The sequence below is a fragment of the Protopterus annectens genome, chromosome 16.part0, assembly GCF_019279795.1.
Source record: "Protopterus annectens isolate FY-2018-M chromosome 16.part0, PAN1.0, whole genome shotgun sequence".
Classification (NCBI taxonomy): domain Eukaryota; kingdom Metazoa; phylum Chordata; order Ceratodontiformes; family Protopteridae; genus Protopterus; species Protopterus annectens.
In genome coordinates, this window is record NC_056750.1 from 647,186,685 (window position 1) to 647,208,919 (window position 22,235).

Genomic DNA, 22,235 nt, shown 5'->3' on the forward strand with positions numbered 1-22,235 from the left:
CAAGTAGATCCAAATAGGCAGAGTGGGTGTTCCGATTCATGGAGTTGGGGTCCTGTAGCTGGCAATAACTTGAACAAGTGTTCTATCAATAGTTAATCATGTTACAAATCAGGCAATCTTTGCTCATTCTGTAATAGCTTGATGTTTGATGAAAAAACAGGTGATAAAATACAATTCAAGTAGCCTATACCTTCACTTGTTAAAAAAAGAAAAAAAAACGCCTTTCACAAGAGAAACAGGTACATTGTGATAAGGTATAGTTGTATGCATCTACTCTGAGATAAAATATAGTAGAAGTTTGGTGCTACCCAGTATGAAGAGACAAATGCCAGTTATCACTGAACTTAGTTTCATAAGAAATAAATATGCAGTAAACTAAAATGGGATTTTATGAAATAATTCAACTACAGATTCCAGCTTCCAGATGGGGAACCATAAGTACACATGTTCCATTGTAAAAAAAAAAAATACACAACATTACTCAGTCTTATAACTGATAAAGTAATTATACTTCAAGTTCTCAGTTCTTTCAGGAATATACATATAAAAAACTTAATAGAATATAACTACACAGACCATTGGCTATAACTTTTAATGAGACACTAATACCTTATGTGAAGGGTTAAAGTGCTCTTTTTTTAACTTAATTATCACAGAATTATCCATTGTTTTATACAATTTTTAATTTATCAAGAAAGCTGCTGAGAATAAGTCAGACAGACATGGACAGAAAAATGTCTCTGAGTTGCTGAAAACATTTTGTTAGAGGGGAGAAGCAGCACAGAAAGAAAAAGCATCAAGGCTGGGTGACCATACAATAGCTTAAGTATCTGTTTTGTCCTTTACGTTGGACATAATCTTGCAGTGGTATCTCCTGTTCAAAGAATATGTGCTTCCTGCAGTTTCTTGTAATGCAAGGGTCGGAACTGCATAAGAAAAGCATCCATCTTTCCTGGAATCCTTTCTGTATTTGTTAGGCCTGTGGAGGAAAGACAGAGAAGCAGATGTAAACAAATTAGGATATTCCACAACATGTATTAAATATCTCATATTATATTAATTCCAAGTCAACAAACATGCATGGTGAAGCTTGCAAAACAAAGCAAGACACTCAACCCTGTCACAGCACAGACTTGGATTTTTAAGAATCTATGCACTGCATTTGTTAACCCTACACTGTCTATCATATTCATCAAGGATAAATTAATACTAATAATGACTTCATTGTTTATACCTGTACATCAAGAAAATAACAGAACCAAAATGTTTTTTCATTTGTACTTCTGGGTCTATGTCTAAGCAGTACAAAATAAAGACCCCAGTGCAAGCCAGAAGACCTGGGATCAGTTACTAATTTGAGTGCTGACTCAGCCAGAGAGGGAGGCTAGGACTGAGCAGCTGATGCTGACCTGACCATCTAAGGGGGACAGTGCCGCTTAGTGCATTTATATCCGTAACTGTTATTTTTCATTGCTGCCCACCTCTCAAAATTCTAATTGTTAAAAGACAGGCATACACACAAAAAGGCCTGCAATCAAAATATTTTCAATAGAGTATCATGCAGTTGATCAAGTGTACAGATCACTGAATGCCATTTCAGGTGCAAGACCTGGCTGAATGCACTACTTGTCAGTCTAAAAAGAATCAAACTGTGAAACATCCAATTTATGGTAAGTGGGAATGAGTATCAATGGCGAAACTTTTGGCACTTTGGGTGTGTGTGTGTGTGTGTGTGTGTGTGTGTGTTTGTATGTATGTGCACTCCTGCAGCGGTGCTCCCTGGTTAGGGTTAGATGTTTTGGTTATACTTGGGTGGTTTTATATTTGAAGTGAGTGCATATGCATGCATCTTGTTTAGTGGTAGTGCTAGGGAAAGGGAAATGCTTCCCTGCTTCACACTGACTCACATGTGCTAATCCTAACCCAAAACCCACCCCTGCCCCTAACCACAACCCTAGGTGAGTAATGTTTAAGGAAAAGGTAAGTCTGATATCACAGATGTAAGGATCAATCAGCACAATTTATTTCCCCAAGCTGCCCATAATGCAAAGAGGCTAAGAAAGGAGTTGCAATAGCAAAGAACAAGGTATCAGAGGCACTCTCCACCAGCTTCTGGAAAGTGACACAGTAGGGGGAACGAAGAAACTATATCAGTCTGCAAGGCAAAGAAAGAAAGATGAAGAAGACAGTCAGACACCCTTCATAAGGGATGACAGCAACAACCTGCTCACTAGTCCACAGGACAAAGGCAGATGGGAGGAGTACTTCCAGCAGCTTTTAAATGAAGAAAGCCCTTCAGAAGCTGTACTTCCCCAAACAGAGCCTACAATGTGGCTGGGACAGTGCAGATTCAGACACAGCCTACGATGAAAGAAGAAGATGAGCCTACCCTAGAAGTAGTAAGAACAGTACTAAGGAAAATGAAGTCAGATGAGGTCATAGCAGATATGATGAAGATGCTGGGTGAGATAGAGGATAAATGTCTCTTCAGGGTAATCGTGGAGGTGAAGGAGTATCCCAGATGACTGGAGAATGAGCATACTAGTGCCAGTGTTCATGAACAAAGGGGACATTCACAACTGTGGGTAGTACAGAGGTATCAAACTACTGTCACACTACATGAAAATTCTGGACAGGGTGCTTGATAAATATGCAGAGTAGTAGAAATCAAGACGGGAGATGAGCAGTTCAGATTCAGATCAGGATGCAGCACAACTGACCTGATTTCTGCAGTGAAGCAGTTAGTTGGAAAAAAGCTAGAGATGAGGAAAGAGTCCAACTGGGCATTACTAGACTTGGAGAAAGCCTATGACAAGGTCCCAAGAAAGCTGATTTGGGCAGTCCTGTGGTGGTTTAAGTCCCAGAAACACTGGTAGAATTAGGGCAAGCTATGTACAAACATCCAATGACTGAAGTATGAACAGTGTTCGGTCTCACTGACGGGTCCCCAGTGGAAGTGAGTGTACATTAGGATTTAGCACTAAGCCCACTGCTGTTCATACAGGTGATGGATTATATGAGCAAACAGGACAGAGGGGACAGATGAACAAAGTTACTGTATGCAGATGATCTGGTACTGCAAGCAGACTCTGACCAAAGGATGGGGGAATGGAATACAAAACTGAAGGCACAAGAGATAAAACTGATTACAGATAAGATACTGGTAGTGGCAGAAAATATCAAAAGAAGCTGAGAGTTGAAAAAAGAAAATAGTGGAACAGGTTAACAGCTTCATGTATCTGGAAGGGGTGGTTGAGGAGAAGGGAAGTCTGAATGAGAAAGTTAAATCTAGAATCAGAAAGGCTGCAGTCAATTGGTACAGTGTGTCAGGTGTAGTATATATTACAGAAGAATGCCAAAGAAGCTGAACCATAAGGTGTAAAAAAACAGTGGTGTGACTAGTACCACTGTACGGTACAGAAACCTGGGCAGTAAAGCCACAGCAGTTTGGGAAGCTAGAGGTGATGGAGTTGAAGTACCAGAGATGGGTGGTAGGATGCAAGCCCAAAAGAGCAGATTACGATGGTTTGGGCACACGTGCAGAAAAGCTGAAGACAATCTGGTGAAGGAGAGAAAGAAGACAAAAAGAATCACAGGCATCCAGCAAAGAGGTGGATGGACTGTGTAAGAGATCTGTGACAGTCAGGCATGAGTGTCAAGGCAGGAAAGAGGCAACAAATTTGCTCCATACCATTCTTACTAGGTGAAAGAGTGCTTAAACAACTGACAGGCTCCTGGCAAATGATCTGGGTGATTTAAATGTTTCTCTCTAGCCATCTTGGGCAAGAAGAAGGGACTGGTATGCAGTAAAACATTTATTTATGAAAGAACGTATAGGGTGGGCTCAAAGATAAGGCCTGTAACCCAGAAAATCACACAAGTGAGGTATATGTAACTAAAAATAATGTCTTCAAAGAGATCTTTAACTCTTCATAAGTGGCAGGCTTAAAGGGAGGAGTGAGCTACTTCAACATAAGGTAAGTATTTCAAAGAGGAATTAGATCCTTCGAGTGTCTGAAAAAGGAAGCTGCAACTGAGAAAGGCTTCATAAGCTAATGTAGCAAAGGGCTTAGAGTCTAGAGCTATGTAGAAGTTAAAAACTGCAGCTAAATAAACTTTGATGGAAGAATAATAGACCTGTATCAGAGTTCTGAAAAAGAGAGAAGTCCAATGAAACTATGAGCAAAAGGGATCCATGTCCCTATTAGAAGCTCGATTGGAAAACTTTTTTTCATTGGTTATTAATTGTCTTCTAAGCAGGACAGTGTAGCGCTTTCGTCCTGAAAATATGGGACTTATTCAGAACTAGGCAATGTTAACACCAATACCATTAAAATGTTACTCAGCAATCTGCAATACTTTCAGGACGAAAGCGAGTAACTGTTTTATTGTGACTTTGTTGAATTTAATAAACTTGGATTCATCCTGTGCCTTTTTGGTATGTTTTTATTGTTGGACTGACTTTGTTACAGTGTGTGTCGCCACTACTTTAGAACAATTGGTGTTTTGTTTGGATCCTGGTTTGGTGGTATTAAATCATGTTTGTAGTGCCTAGTAAAGGTATGTACAGAAGACCAAGTAGTCGCCTCAAAGACAGATCTAAAGTCCTCCCTTTTCCCAAAAGCCTTTGGAAATAGCCACAACACTTGTACAGTGAGCCCTGTCTTTGTGAGGTGAGCTTTTTCCATGGTGAGTGTAACAAAACTGACAGCTTGAGACAGCCATGGTTTGTTTAGAAACTAACTGCCCTTTCTTTTTGCCATAAAACAATACAAAAAGTTACACCTTCTAAAACCCTTACCCTTGTCCAGTTTAGATCCCAATTAACTGTGGACATCTAAGGTAATCAGAATTCCTTCTCCTGTATTTTGGACTTAGGATAAAACACAGGGAAATAAATGGTCTTGCTCACAGTAAATTCAGACATCTGGAATAAAACAAGGGTTGGTTCTAACATTCACCTTGTTGTTGTGAAAAACGAGAAAGGGAGCACACACATAAGGGCCTATAATTCAGATACCCATCAAGTAAGAATCTACAGCAGTATGCAGAACAGCCTATAATTTTTGAAATTTTAAAGCAGCACTATCTGTGGGTTCAAAAACAGAGACAGTTAACTTCTGAAAAACAAAATTAATATCCCAAGGAGGTGTCACTTCTTTTTTAGATGGCCTAAAATGCAAACATACTTTCAAAACTTGTTTAACTTGAGATAAAGAAGAAAGGGTAATCCAAAGGCAGAAATGACTCAAAGATTACCTTTATAGAAGTGTGAACCAGGCCAGATTTGAGCAATTCACACAAGTAATGAAGAACCAGAGGAGCCTCTACTTGTGATGGGTTTTGTTCTCTTTCATGGCACCAGCTACAAAGTATTTTCCATTTTCCTAAGCATGATTACCTTGTAGCAGGTTTCCTAGCTTCCTTTAATAAATGCTTCATATCTTCAGAAAAACAATGTCTAAATGGGATCAAAATTCTAACATCCAAACTCTTAGGTGAAGATTTGGAATGTTAGGATGGATTAAGGATCCCCTGTCCTGTATGAGAAGATCTCCTCTGTGAAGACATTTTTGTAATTGCCCTTGGCCAAATGCATGAGAAGGGAGAACCAGTGTTATCAGTGATGAGTGTTACCCAGTGCAACTGTGGCAAGTCCATTTTGAATTTAGAAGAAATCTGGGTATTAGTGAAATGTGGGGAAAGGCACACAGGAACATTCTCATCCATAGGAAAGAAAATGTATCTATTTTCCAGGCCTTTTGCAAGGTGTCCTGGAACAGAACTGGTTTAGTTCTCTGTTGACAAAAGAGACAGACAAATCGACTTGGGGATTTCCCCACAGATGGACAATGTCATGGAACACATCCAGGTGCACCATACATTCACTGGGTCTGTCTTGGGGATGCTCAAGTGTCTGCAGTTGTGTTCTGCTCTGACTAAATATATGTGGCCTGCAGAGTGAAGTTTTTCTGTATTGCTAGTTCCCAGGTAACCATGGCTAGTCTGCACAGGGGTATAACGTTGCTTCCCTTGTTTATATATCACATCACTGTGGTGTTGTCTGTTGTCACTAACAGGGATCCATAGATGACTTAAGGCTTAATGGTTTTTATTATCCATTATCTCCTTGGGATTTATATGTTTGTTCCTGAAATTGGGCTTCCACATGCCCTGTACCTTGATGTCAAGCCTGAAATATCTGTCACGATTAACTGACCATGAAGAGGGGAAGACAATGGGAGCACTGGATTTAGCAAGACCTGACTGGCCCACCACAGGAGTTTCTTCTTAATGAAATTGAGCGCTGAAAACTGGTAAGACAAGGGATGAAGATGTTGGGTACAAAATGGTTTGAGATATCACTGGATTTTCCTTGTGGGCAGTGCGGCAAAGTGAACAATTTGGACGGAGGAAGCCATGAAGCCAAGAATTTTGAGAAACTCTCTTGCAGTGGACATGCTTTCATCAGCCATATTCATAAAATGAGCTCCATAAGATCACACTTTGTCTAGGAGGAGATATACAAAGGATTAGGGAGTTGTCTAACAGTCACCATAGAGACATTAACTTATGGGAGGGGTCTAAACAAAATTTTCTTTTCAGATTTTACTGAAAAGCTTTATAGTAAACTGAAACTCAGCTACTGTGTCTTGAACTGATGAAACTGAGATGAGCCAGTTGTCCAGATATAGAAAAATATGGATGCCCTGAAGTCTGCAAAAGGCTTTGACTAAGGCCAAACACTTTGTGAAAAGTCTTGGAGTAGTGGAAAGACCAAAGGCAAAGATGTAATCTGAAAGCGCAGTCTGAAAGCAAAGAACCTCAGGAAATACTTATGCATTTTTTGGATTGCAGGCATCTTTTAAGTCTAAGGTTACTAATAAAAACCCTTTTAAAACAAAAGGGGAAGAACAGTTTGTAAAGTGAGTAGTATCTTGAATTTTGTAACAAAAGAAAGGTGTTCACCTTTGAAAGGTCCAAAATTGGTCTCCATGTGCCTTACTTGCCAGTAAACAAAAACATTCTGGAATAAAAATCTTTGCCCCTTTGAGATGCGGTAGTTCTAGTACACCATGGGACAGCAAATCTGACAGAACTTGAAGAAAAAGATTTCTACAATCAACCTTGATTATCTTCAGAACCCAGACATCTGAATTTATCTTTTTCCATAAATAAAGGCAGCAGAGAGAGTGCCTGAAACTGGGAAAGAAAGCCGGCGTTAGACAGGGAATGGAGGGGGGACATATAGGTAGTCAATGGGATTTATTTTGAAAGGAGAGTTCTTGGGAGTCGTTTTTTTTTTTTTTTTTTTCCTTTTTGAATAAGGTTGCCACCCGTCCCATTGTCAGCGGGACACTCACGGGTTGAGGCCTCTCATCCCGCTTCCCAAAGTCACCGAGCGTGGGACTTTAAAAGCCCCATTTTCCCCTTTTCGCGATCGCGAATTCATTTGCCGTGGAAAAACCGAAAATACTTCCAGTTTTTCCACGGCAATGCGGCTACGTCACCACCCGGACCTGCAGTTAGAGGGATTCCCTGCTAGGTCCGGGTGGTAATGCAGCACAGTAATTGGCTGCAGGGATTGGAGGGGGCGGGAACTTGCTCAGTAGAGCCCCATAAAGGTCGCAGCTGTAGAGCACTAAGCTCTACAGCAGCTGCGAAGATCTGATTCTATTTCTCCAGCCAGCCCAGCCAGCCAGGAAAGAAGCCAGCCAAGAAGCCAGCCAGCCAGCCAAGAAGCCAGCCAGCCAGCCAGCTGCGAAGATCTGATTCTATTTCTCCAGCGAGCCCAGCGAGCCCAGCCAGCCAGGAAAAAAGCCAGCCAAGAAGCCAGCCAGCCAGGAAAGATGCCAGCCAGCCAAGAAGCCAGCCAGCCAGGAAAGAAGCCAGCAAGGGAGCCTGCCAGCCAGCCCAGCCACTACTTGAACAACCAACTAGCCATTCCAGCAGGAAGGAAGCAAGCTAGCCCAGCAATAACTGTGATAGTGGTAAGTAGATACTTGCATTTTGTGGCTTTAGTTATTTAAAATAGGAATAGTGTGCTTTATTTAAGTTTTTAATGTTTAGAGGTAGATGTGGATGTAGTATGCAGTATTTAAATCTGTGCTGTGGTTATTTTGGGACTTTTGAGTACTAGTTTAAAATGGGAATATATTGTGGTTTAATTTTTTTAATGTTTAGAAGTAGATGGTGGGTGCAGTACGCAGTATTTAAATCTGTGCAGTGGTTATTTTGATATTTTTGAGTAGTAGTTTTTAAAGATATAAAACCTGAATGTATATGTAATTGTTATTATTCTTGGGGGTATGACTTGGAAGCATTACTTTTAAAAGGCTGAACTGTGTATAGAAGTTGTTTGTTTCTGTTGGGGGGCAGTGAAATATAAATTTAGTGTGACGCATTTCTATTGTCGTAGCTTTTTCTGGGTATTGTCTGTTTGCAGATAGAAAATGTTCGAGCATAGTTTGCACTTTTTTGTATGGAAATGTGCGCAATTTAATGCTGTTTTCAGGAAGTTACAATATACTGTTTAGGTAATTTTTCCTGTTAGTTCCTGCAAGTCCATGTGTATATGGTACAAGTCTACCTTTTGAGGGGGAATGTTAACAGTTAATGTAATTCATTTATTATTCTAGTAGGTACATGTTGCCAATTTGCCGAAGCTGTTTCAAGATTGTTTTCATTTATACTTATAAATGTGTGCATTTAACTTATTATGCATTTTTAATAAGGTTAAAATGTACTGCTTTGCTTGTAATGTGAATATGGGTGTGTTGCGTTTACCTGGGCCTGTTTATTGCATTGCTGTGCTGGATAAATTACTCTTAATTGCTATGTTTTGAGGTAAAAGGAGCCCATGGAGTCTGCTGTACATTGTAGTTTATATTACTTCTCTTGCAAGAAGTATTTTTAAAAGTTAAAATGTTTATGGACTTTCCCGTTTAATTTTTTTTGTGGATGGATGCTCAGAAGTTAATGCAATGTATTTGAGATTGTGCTAAACCATGTCGTTGTTACAGGGTAGTTTGCGTTTATAAGTAGCAAAGTTTGTATTTGGTGTTTTAGTGATGTCTTCAACATACTTATGTACTGTTTTCATTATAATCCGATTACGACCAGTGCTGCTGTTGGGCATGTTCATTAATAGATCATTGCGCTGTGTAAATTAGTGCCATACATTTCTTTTAACTGCTGTGGTCAAAAGCTAAATCAGGTCTATGGTATCCACATGTGGTTACCTTTTTTTGTCTTGAGGGGTGGGGTGAGGTGGGCATGTTCAGTGGTAAAAATAATGCATTTCATTTTCTACAAGCTGTATTAATGTTAGTTTTCAATGGCCAAAATGCCCCCTACATTACCTCCTTTACTATTTGACCTTTTTCAAACTGTTTGTAAACTCTTTTGCTCCATTCCTCGATTCGTTCGCATGCCAATGTTTTTCAGGCCAGTTCTTTCACATGCCAATGTTTTTCAAGCCAGTTCTTTTGTGTGCCAATGTTTTTCGAGCCAGTTCTTTCACATGCCAATGTTTTTTGAGCCAGTTCTTTCACGTGCCAATGTTTTTCAAGCCAGTTCTTTGACATGCCAATGTTTTTCGAGCCAGCTCTTTCACATGTCAATGTTTTTCAAGCCAGTTCTTTCGCATGCCAATGTTTTTCAAGCCAGTTCTTTCGCATGCCAATGTTTTTCGAGCCAGTTTTTTCGCATGCCAATGTTTTTCGAGCCAGTTCTTTCGCATGCCAATGTTTTTTGAGCCAGTTTTTTCGCATGCCAATGTTTTTCGAGCCAGTTCTTTGACATGCCAATGTTTTTCGAGCCAGCTCTTTCACGTGTCAATGTTTTTCAAGCCAGTTCTTTTGCATGCCAATGTTTTTCGAGCCAGTTCTTTCTCATGCCAATGTTTTCCGAGCCAGTTTTTTCGCATGCCAATGTTTTTCGAGCTAGTTCTTTCATGTGCCAATGTTTTTTGAGCCAGTTCTTTCATGTGCCAATGTTTTTTGAGCCAGTTCTTTCATGTGCCAATGTTTTTCGAGCCAGTTCTTTCGTGTGCCAATGTTTTTTGAGCCAGTTTTTTGTGTGCCAATGTTTTTTAAGCCAGTTCATTTGTGCTGTGCAGCAGTATGTTACTGCACCCTACTAACACAGTGTTGGTAAATATGTTCCATATCAGGTAAGTACAGATTCAAGAATGAAGAGAGCAGCAGTTTCATCACAGTCAACCAGCAGCAAGAGAATGTGCAAGTGGCAGGACGTTTGGAAAACAGAATTTGACTGGATCGAGAGATGCACTGATGTCAAAGCATTCTGCAGATACTGCAAGAGAGAATTTCTAGTGACCCACGGTGGAAGAAATGATGTTGCACGACATGAGGCAACTGAACAACATAAGACTGCCATTCTTCAAGCTAAATCCACTCACTTGATGACAAAGTGGGCAAGGAACGCAAACCTTGAGGGACCAGAACTTAGGATCATTGCAGCAGAAGCCTCTGAGGTTTTCCATGCTGTTAAGCACAATATTTCGTATAACAGCTTGGACTGTGCAGTAAAGTTGGCCAGCCAGTTGTACAGTGACTCAGACACTGCAAAGAAACTATCTTGTGGCAGAACCAAGGCTGAAGCCATAATTGAAAATGTTTTGGGACCACACTCATTGGAATGCCTCCTGCATGACCTTCAAAAACCAGGTACTTAATTTGCAATTTCATCCGATGCTTCCAACAAGGGGAACATAAAATTATTTCCCCTTGTTGTGAGGTATTTTTCTAGAGAAAAAGGGGTGGTGAATGGCCTTTTGGACTTCTATGAAGACCCTGATGAATCGGCACAAGCTATTTCACAGCAAATTTCCAACATTATGGAAAGGCACTCCTTGCCCTGGAACCATATTTCAGCTTATGGGGCTGATAATGCCAGTGTGAACTATGGGAAGAAATCTGGTGTATATACCAGATTAAAAGAAAAGTGCCCATCACTCCAGAAGGCTAACTGTGTTGCCCATATCATTCACAATGCAGCCAAAAAAGCTGCAGCACAACTACCATATGACGTGGAAGCATTTGTAATGAGACTTTTCAGCCACTTCTCAGGTTCGGCCACAAGGACCAGAGACTTGAAAGACTTCTTTGAGTTTTGTGGCATGGAATTTGAGAGTCTGTTTGTGCCAACAAGGTGGCTGTCACTACTCCCAGCCATTGAAAGAGTAGTGAAAAATCTCCCAGTGCTCCAGTCCTATTTCCTCTCTCAGGGAGAAGAGGAGACCCCCCCGGCAGATATGGCAGTACTTTTCAGCTAATGAACATGGTGAGAATGAATTGCCTACGCTGCACCAGTACTATTTGCACTTTCTCTGTGCTGTTCTTGTTGATTTTAATGAACATATAAGTACATTAGAAAAATCAGCACTTACTGCCATGGAAACATTTTGTGTAATGGTCTCTCTGAAGCAAAAACTGCAGGCAAGAGCTGAAGTTGCTTTCTTTGGAGGGAAACTTAGGGCACTTATGAGCACATTAGACAGCACTTCTGCTAACAAACTGAAAAGAGACTTCATTCTGTTCTTGGAGACAGCAGTGAAATACCTGGAGCAGTGGTTTGATTATACTGAAAGCAACTACTTGTTTACACTATCTAAATTATCTCTAAATGAGCCATTTGCCTTCAGTGACTTGCTTAATGTGACCACTGCCCTGAGTCTGCAGGATGTAGATGAAGATTGTCTTTTTAGGGACTACTTGGCAATTAGGCCCTCTCTGGAACAGTTATGTAACACAAGCTTGACCCCAGGAGAGAAGTGGCTGAAGCTTTTCAAAGAAGGGCCTGAACTGACTACACTCTATCCGGTAATTGCTAGGGTTTTATCTATACCGCCCTCAAACACATTTGCAGAAAGAGTTTTTTCATTGGTGAAATGTAAATGGACAGATGTGTGAAACCGATGTAGTGTGGACTTGTTAAAAGCTGAACTAATGATGAGTGTAAATTACCACATGAAATGTTGTGACTTTTACTCAAATATTGTTTCAAATCGGGCCCTTCTTCAAGCCATAAAATCAAATTCAAAATACACTTTTAAAAAAAAGTGATTTATTGTACTAGTGTGCAGTATAAAGTACTAGGGTGCAGTTCGTAATTTTGTGTTTTTCTTTGTTTAGCATTAATTTGCTAGGGTGCATATGTAGTACTAGGGTATGTAGTTTTGTGTTTTTTCTTTGCTTTAGCTTTAATTGACAATAAGTCTTAATTTTATTCTTGGCTTGTATGTGGTATGTAGAATTTTTTTAAGTATTCTTTCTGAATAGCAATGGTTGGTTTATGAATTTTTTAACTTTTTAAATAAACAAGTGTCTGTTTAATGAGTAGTGTGTTTTTTATTCCTTTAAAGTTTATTTATTGTTACAACTGATTAGTGGGTGTTTGCAGTAATAGTTCACTTCATTTAAATGGTTTGAGTTTTCAGTATGCTGTAATGTCACAATGTTACATCCATAACTAATACTGCATCACTTTTAACAACTCTGGTGATGTCGTGGTGGGGGTGTGGCCAGTGTCATGTTGGCCACACCTCTATCCTGTTGACCACACCCCCATGTCCCACTCTGCCCTTGTTAAAAGGTGGCAACCCTGTTTTTGAATCTCCCTGCCATTTCCTCTTATATTGTTGTCCAACTAAACTGTGTTGGGAGGCTTTAAAGGACTTTTTGAAAAACGGCCCAGAAAAAAGATGGATAATTACTTTGTTATGAAGGAATAGGAGACAAAATGTGTTGTCTGACTCGTGACTTGTATCAGCTTACCCCTTTCTTTAATACTTCTGCTGGAGAACTGCCATATAAGAGGTCTCTGTGAAAAGGGCAATTAAGCAACTGGACTTTTACATTATCAGGAAAATTCTGTAATCCTATTCATGTATTTCTACTGTTGTGGATTTTAGTAAACAAGGTTTAAAATTCAGTCTGTAGCCTAGAATGACAAAATCCATATTTAATAGCATGAAAGATGAAATATTACAAAACCCAGGCTAAAGGGAAAACATAACGTTTTGTGGCTTATGAATATACTAGTTTAGACAAATGTCTATAACATTAACTGGTTACACAAGTTGCTTATTTTTGTGTAAATATTTGTGCAAGGATACCTTCAATATAAGGCTTATGATCATGTAATTAAACTGGATTTTCATGACAATGATCAAGTGTGCTCATTTGAGTACAAAAGCACAACTTTAACACTCTTCGTTAAAATCACCAGTAGCAGCAGCCCTGGACAAAACACCTACTGCATCATAAGCACATTTAAGAGCATGCTTAGTACCTCTGAAGCAGAGTTTAACATTTCTGACAGGGAAGATTTACTGTTATAGTCAGGAAGTGAAGGTAAGGTTTGCTGCAGGTTAGCAGAAATAGATAAAATATACTTGCATATGAGAATCTGGCAAGTAATAGCTCTTAAAGAAAAAAGGATGTATACACTTTCTTTCCAAATCTATCAAAAGAATAACTATCACTGTCATTTGGGGCAGGGTTATAAGTAGCTCTGTCCTCATGCATGGAAATAATAGAAGGGTATGCAACAAGGTTTTTCTAAATGTGTACCAGGCAACCTATAAAACCTATCAGGCTCCTTAGAGGTGGGGGAATCAAAGGCAGGAACAAATAAATTGCCCAATACCCCCTAAAACTTACAGAATAGCTACTGGTGTAGTGGAAGCCATACTTAATAATTCATAACATCTCTTCCGAGATTCTGAAACTTCTTTACCCACCCATTTAAGACAGTCCCTCTTTTTTGAAAAAGTATCCTTAAAAGAAATTTCCTTATGGGAATCTGAGAAAGAATCTTCTGACTCATATTCACAAAAACTAGGGGAGGATAACTGGAAACCTTAGTCCAAGCCTTCAGTACATGATTCAGAAAAACAAAACTGTTCAACTGAGTAAGAAAGGGATGTCTTTATTTTAACTGGTGTAGAAACTGGAATTGAATACTGAAAAGAATGGATTGTCTTGGGCAAAATTACACCAGTCTTCTTGAGAAGTTTTCTAGGTAAGAAGGGGTTGAGGGAAGTGATAAATTGTTTGTCTTTTGAGTTCTCTTTTAAAAAAATCCTGCCTTAAGGTCTTAGAAGGGGCATCCAAACACCTGACCTTTGCCAAAAATCCAGCAATGTTCTGCCTCACTAACATGGTAAATACTTACCTTGCTCTCAGAGATAATGATCTTAGGTTTTCCTTTCTTGGCCAGACCTTGACGTATGGTCTGAACATACATGTTTAAATTCTAGTCCATAACAGCTTCCTGAGAGGTCTTGCTAGTAGGACCAGAAAAAGTAGACTGAAGGTCTGAGGGCCGTGAAAGCATCTCAGTAGACATGTTAAATGCAGCCTGTAGAACAGAAGGTAAAGTCCAGTCTTCCTCAGATGTCTTTTTCAACACCTTCTTCATTTTCCTCGGTGGGGCGTAAACCAAAACAGATTCAGTTGTGTGTACCAGCTGTTTAAAGTGCTTATTCTCGAAAAAGAATTTTAAAGATTTTTGCCTACCCTTCCTGATACACATAAGCACATTTGGATAAACTCTTCTTTAGAAAAAAATGAAGGTTCCCCAACAGGGATATTCTTTTGTCCAGTTTTGTACCTGGAGCTGATCACTGAGTTCACGACTCTGAGCTGATAAGAAATCTTCCTAAGTGTATTTAATGGCAAGAAAGTTCTGAGCTTTTTTATGCCTGTACATCCCTCATATACCACCGCATACTCTTATGCGAAGAGTAAATGTAAAGAACTTGAGGAAAGAGTCCAAAGTCTTGTAGACTGGCCTAGCATCTGATCCTTGGTAGGATACATCCCACATAGTTATGACTAATGCAACAGTGATCTAACTGAAGGATATCTGTAAAATTCAGCAAAATATTATACAATAAAACTATATTACAATGAAATGTGCAGCAGCTAGCTGTTTTCTGCTCCTCCTGAAAAAGCAAAAGACGTTATGACAGCTGCTGACAGAATCTTATTTTATATAACATCAGTACCAGAAGAGGGCAGAGCTTTTTTTGGCTCTTTATATACACATAGAATTAATTCACAATAAGTGGAACAGGTCACAGGCACATTTCCCTAGCCAAAACTAAGTTACAGTAGTGACAATGTACAAAGAAAGACAACAGAAGGCATAACAGCAATATGCTAATCAGTAAACAATACAAACAGTGGAATGCAACAATGCAGAGCATCAACCACACCTGTGTGAAGATGAAAACATCACAAAAATCAGAAGAGTTGAACAATATTTGTAAAATGGTATTCAGCTCATGAGTATAACAAAGGAATTTAGTATAACACTGAAGTTGTTACTTTGTCCTTTCACTAGTAGTAAAGCTTTCACATACTGCATTACACAAAATCAGTTTCAAGTGCAGCCAATATATGCAATAAATGTTTTTAAGGGTGGTCTTAACTTTTGACGATACCATGCAGATTTAACATTTGGAATCCCCTCAACAGAAAAAAAAAAATCGGTGTTCCTTGTAACTGGTGAATGCTTAGAATACAATGTACGAAGTTTTTAGAAAGACAACATTTCGATCAGATGATCACAACTAATTGTCATTTAACAACCTATTCTGATAAAAAAATCCAGCAGCACTAATATTATAATGCTGGACCTTTTGTTTCATTTTACATTGAATTCAGACAATTATGTACAGGTTGTGACAAACAGCGTACACACTATCAAAGGTGGCAAAGTCAAGCCAAGTAGGGCATTAACAGCAGTCACCATTTGCAAGGATTTTACTGCAGCAGCTGAGGATAAGAGGGTGTATAAAAGTGGTATTATTAAGAGAATTCTAAAAGAAAGAGATTTTGTATACTGGGACTAAAAAATATTAATGTGTTGAAAGATGCAGCTGAAAAGTTATGTCTGTACCCTTGAATTTATATTATGCACAACACAACCATGTTTACAAAGTAGCATGTCAACTCCAAGAAAAAAATATTCAGCTATATTTTTGCATTCAAATTAAGAATGTGATAAGCTGAGAATAACTGTTATGAAGCAGTTGTATCTTTTGGCCAGGCCTTGATACTGAACTTTTACTGCTCAACAGTACTGTGTATATTAGTCTATGATACTTTTGAGATCAAGGGGACAAGTTGCCACACTGAAGAGAGATCCTCACTGATCACCGAAATACAAATTCAGTACAGCAATGGAGTGCAATTCATAATTTTAAGAGTATCATCACTTATTTTAAGTGTTTGCCTCAAAATGAGTTGTATTACGAAAATATCAAGCAATATGACAAGTTACAGACAGCATCTAAGGATTTATTTTCAGAATGTCAAATTCATTACCATTTGAGTACCTAATGTCTTACATACTGTAAATAATAAGCCAGTCTTTAAACTCTCCACGTAACCTGTACGAAGAGGAATGTCTGCTCCTGTATCACCAGTTCCTTACCTTTTATCATCAGCAAAAATACTTTACTGGGATGTATACCTAAACCCTGCAATGCATTTTTTCTGCTTCTCTATATGTTTCCCATATACTTTTCATTATACTAGGTTAATTCCATCAGGCAGGTCTCCCATGGGGCAGTGGGGTCTAGAAAGGGTTAAAGGAGAACAGTTCAGTTCAAATATGTTTGATGAATGATCACTGCCGGCCCCACCCCCATGGAGGACACTTTCCTTTAATCCCTTGCCTGCTGTCCCCCTTGTGCAGCAGCGGCAGCCTCACTAACAAGCTCTGTGTGGTTATTAGGGTGAGAGATTGCCTCAAGGCAAATGTTCGGCACACCTCGTTACTGCAGCAGGGCAATCATTCTGTTTAGTGCACTTCCTCCTTATCAAGACAAAACCCCTTCTAGGCACTGCCAGACCACATTACCTTGGTAATGAAACTTGCTGTAGACTTAACCTCTCACGTGCCACAGCAACAATGTAACAATGTTTACGATGACAAAAGTAATTACTGGGAAGAGAAAACTAGAAATGAAAGAAGGCCTGGACGACATACGGCTAGTTTGCCTACTACTAGGAAAATGAAGATTCACAAGATATGTACAGCTCACGGGTGAGCACTTAACTCTCTGCCTGCCTTTTAACCTTCAGGGCCAGGTTCTGCTGTTGGTTCAGACTCTTGCCCTTAAGTAATATATGAATGGGCATAACTCCTTTGAAACATCCTTTGAGACATAAGAGGCCTGCTCTTTGTAGCCAAAAACCCTCCTACAGCACATCAATATCAAACAAGCAGAGGAGAAATTAAAAATTTATTCTGAAACATCATTATAAGAATTTAAGTTGAAGGTTAAAATCCTCTAGTGAGGGAATGAATATGATCCTTCTTAGGAACTATCTGCATAACATGGTTGTGAAACAGAATCATATTCTACTTACTTTTGCTTGTGCTGTTTGGTAGTGACTTGATTATAAATATGTAGACATGCAGATCAGCCATTCTGTTTCCCCCTTAATGCTGCTCTCAGACGTGAAGGTGTTTAATGTACTAAAAGGCAGTGTTGTTTTTTTTTGGTCTCCTTTACAGAAACGGTATCCCATGTTACAGTATGATTTGCAAAAATCTGTGATACCACCTTTTTGCTATTCATTAAGGATTTTAGAAGCAGTGGGCATTATTGAGTTTTACTACAAACACAAGGTCAATCAGTTCCATTTCTCTCATCCTCACCCGCCAGAAACAGTGACTTTAAGTTTCTTTTCTGCAGTCTACTTTCAGCTTTACAAGAAATTATTATCATTTCGGTGATATAAACCTTCACTTTTCCATAAGCAGATTAGATATGGAGCAGAGTGCTGACAGCTGATTAGACAGGAGTCTTAAGGTCCAAAGATGACATTCTACTCATCCTCAATAAGGGCAGTTTCATTGCAAAACCACAGATGCTACTGCAACCTATAGGCCAGTGACAGGCAAGGAGCACTGCTACACCTTTATATCATAACACCACCACTACTTTCTTCACATCAACATGTAAACACCCAGAACCAACAACATATAAAATGCCATGTTATATTTCATGTTTAGCTGACACTGCATGATCAAAAACTTAAAACTCTGCCCTTTAATGCTTCTTCACCCCTACTTGTTATTTCATAATTTATTTTTTTTTTTTTTAATTTTCCCCAAGTAAATCTATCTCACATCCAACAACAAACAAGGAAAATATTAGTGCAAGTGGGCAATTTTCCCCTCTTTGAAACTATCCTTTATACACTGTCTCATGTTATCTGCTCAGATCTTCCTTCTCCTCTTCAACTTTGTTTACAGACTCCTCGCAATACTGGAAGAATTCAGAAGAAATAAATCTGCACCACTGATGTCAGTTTATGCTCCTTAGGGCTCTAAATATTTTTTCATGCTATCCGATCTTTTTTCCCATAATGTGCGCAAGCAGAACTCCCTGCATTTTCTGTTTCTTGGGGTTTCAGTGTACACTATGAATCAGTATTCTTCCTTGTAAGCTAATGTCCCTGTTAAGCAAATACTCCATCAGTGTCTTCTACATAGTAGCCTCTCTTCCTACACTTGAACCCAATTTGTGCAGCACAAGATTTACAAAGTCTTATGTTGTTCAGTACTGATACCACAGCAGAAACAACTTAAGGCAGTTTTCCACTTTAGTTTGTTTTTGCTCCTACAAAACTAGTGTTGTTGTTTTGGGGTCCTAAGTAAAGGTTGTATAGCTAACTGCTTTAGTAGTTCTGATCCTCTGTAGTGGTTGTATTTAGTAGTTCTTTGTTCACCTTTACCTGTATGTCAATCTTTGTCAAAATGAAAACATTAAAAATAATCACTCCTTCCTTTAGGAACTGCTGAGACCATGTGCTATTTAAAGACTGTAAGTGAGACAAGTTACCAGCAAGCATAGCTAAATAATACACACAAATATTTGCTCATTAATTAAAATAATGTTACTCACTAGTTGTGTGTATATTTTTAAGTAACACTGTATAAATTTGGCACTAGTAATAAAATGGATTTGCTACATTTTTTAATTAAAAGCAGGTACATATGTGAATAGCTTCCTCACTAAGAGCCAATCACTAGGTGTAGAACAATGCTTATTTTCCCCTTTTGCAGCTACTGATGTCTACTACTGAAATTTCCTGACAACGGTGCTTTTGAAAAGCACATCAGACGATCTGCAGTAGCCAAAAACATAAAAGAAACATGCCTTAGTATCTGACGTTTGTTTTTTGTAAAAGGACCAGGAAATACAGCCACAGTAAGGGGCATACCTGTGAATTTTACAAATAAGCTGATCTTCTGATGTTTTACAGAATGAGGCCTTCAGTAGCAGTATCTTATCAATCTTAAGTGGAAAAGCAATATCATGTTGAACCTTTGATCTTAAATAAATCAGAATTTGCACAATGTTTGAATTAATGTGCAGGAATACAGTTGAAACAGAGTCATTTTCTTTCTGGGTTATAAACTGCATTTTGGTGATTTTCAAACTAAAAAAAGCTGCTATTTTTGTAAAACAGAGAATAAACGGAATAAGAGCAGAAAGTCAGAAAAAATAGTGGTATAAGGTCCTCTGGGATGAGTGATCCTGAGATTGTGGCCATGAGCCCTAAGATGCATCTAAAACATTGACCTTCTGACTCATAAACACAGTACACATTGTGCACACTGGCAATTAATGTAAAGATGTGCATTTGACAGTACATGCTATTCATAAACAGAAGTGTGGTGTGCAGTGGCACATACATGCAGGTCTACGAATCACATATCATGTGTGCACGGCAGTAGTGCATGCCATAACAGCACCATAGCAACCAAGGCTTAAATTGTTGGTACACAATGATGCACAGCTGCATTATGCTGTCCCGACATACAAAACTACAGGCCATGGGCAAAAAGGATGACAACAAACTACTCTGATATGTATGCCAGACATATTGCAGGATGCACTCATAAACACCACTCAGATAAACATCTTTCAGTAAAACCACATAGTCTTAGACATGGAACACACATGGCACAGTACTTGAAAAAATGTAATCTCATGAAAACGGATATAACACATAAAACTAATCAATAAAACATCATCAACTATGTACAGATTATTTATACTACATATATATTTATGCAAGTGTAAGAAACAGCTTGGCTTCATCAGTGTCATCTAGGAATGGGTACCTACCTATGTCCCCCTATAATGTGTGTGGGTAGAATCCTGGATTCTGCAGCCCCCTGCACTAAACCCAACTACCTGCTGCAGTGGAGGAAGAGGTACTTGCACTGGACCGCGTGTCTGGTAACATGTGGCTGGATGCGGTGCCTGATGTACAGGGGTGGGCAGTGGTATGTCTGAACTGTCTACTGGCACCAGCTACAGAGGAAGGAAGCTGCCAGGTGTGGATTGTAGATGGATATAGAATACTCTTGCTCAGGAAATTGTGGTCCCATCCTGCTCCAGGACATCCCAATAACATCAAGTATGCACTGGACATTCTGCTTCAGTGCCCACCCTCATCTGCCTAAGTCCATGTACGTCTGCATGTGTGCCCACAAGAAGTCCTCTACTGCACCAAATGCTGCAGAACAGGCCAAGCAGCCCAGCACACCACATGGGTAACATCATGAAGGTCTTGTGTGTTCAAAAGAGTCTCAGCAGAGTTTTCAAATCATAAAAATCTGGTGTGCATACTATAATCACAGTACAACATCAACTATTATTATTTAGCTACTTGGTCACATACTACAACTGTATCCTAATATAATTCTCAGAATAATGCAAGACTAGGGGTATTGTGTGACAACACTGAACCAACATATGTAGTTGGCATATGCAACCTACATACAGGGTTATACAGTGTCACAGGTAAGGTGAAGCATGGTAACAGGCAAGTCCCTTGTGCAACATGATACCAGAAAACCACCACAGCAGTACATGAAAACAAACTACACATTGCACAGGGCTGTTGCACAATATGGCTCTTATATGACTGCTGGTAGCATGAGTGATAGTCATGCACTGGTAGAGCTGTATGAAGCTCTCGTATTTGTATATGTACCTCATACATATAGCATTTAGAATGCAGGTGTGTGAAGTGCTCCTTCCACTCCTGTACATTAGCTAACCTCCTTCATCTGTGGGGCAGAGAACATGCAACACAAACATACAAAGGAGGACATATAAAGCTGTGGTACTATTAACAGCATGGATATACAACATATACAAACCTGGTGGCACTGGAGAACGACTATACTTGTGAAAGACAACCAGGCCCATAATAAACATACCTCCTAGGCTGTCCATTCTGGAGCCGTAGGTGCCCTCTGAGCTCTCTTTTTTCTCCAGTGTGAAGGATCTGCAAAACACATGACTACATGTAGCCACTTACATGCTGATTGAGTGATTCACTTATCACTCTTAACCGGGGGGGGGGAGAGGATCATAGGCTCATTGGCAGTGACTATCTTGATGCTCCATGCTTTGCAACAGATATCAGCATGGGATATGAATGCAGCCTCTGACACTTAGAGGACTGTATGGCTCTGTCCCTTTGCACTCCCCTATTACTGTACTCAACATGGGCTTCCACAATAGCATTGTATAGTGATTCATATAACTTTTTGAGGGTTTGCCCCCCCACACACACACACACACACACACACTGCAAGCCTACCATCAGCCCCTATTCAGCCAACTACCTTATTCAATCCCCCTTCAAAGGGTCAAGTACAAATTAGAGGGGCTGTCATTTAGGCAGTCAAGAGGTCTTTTCACTATTTAGCCCTAACCTCAAGGTGAATGCTAAGTTAACATGTTTCAGGATTTGGTGTACACTAGATATCAGTGAGATTATATCACACTTCTGTAAGTGGTGTAACCCTCAAGACTCCTCTGATCCCAGGAGGCAGTTTTCATTGTTGCCTCTAGCCTCTAAAACTATCATGGGACTGCATGCCCTTGGCAGTAATTTTTCATCCAATACCAGCAGGGATATAGGGTGAAGCTGAACCCATGGTCCTCCATCCCTCCTAAACAGAGGCAGCCAATTATACTGCATCTCACCCCTCTCCCCCGTCATCACCAGCAAGTGCCTGAAACACTAATCGAACATAGGTCACCTGGGTCATAGTCAGAGCCTTATCCCTCTACATTCATGGGGCTGAGTGTTTCATACAACTTTTGGTGGCAGAACCTTCATAATACATACATACACACCAAACTGCATTTAAATCAA

At 39.5% G+C, this 22,235-nt stretch overlaps 1 protein-coding gene across 3 annotated transcripts in view; it reads right to left on the reverse strand.

Moving 5' to 3' along the window:
* Positions 1-371: 371 nt before the first annotated feature.
* Positions 372-22,235, reverse strand: part of THTPA (thiamine triphosphatase) — a 474,859-nt gene continuing 452,995 nt past the window's right edge. For all 3 annotated transcript variants that reach the window (XM_044058686.1, XM_044058688.1, XM_044058687.1), the window contains exon 3: positions 372-979. In XM_044058686.1, the coding sequence (XP_043914621.1) occupies positions 879-979 (101 nt within the window). In that variant the 3' untranslated portion in view covers positions 372-878. The remainder of the gene's footprint in view (positions 980-22,235) is intronic.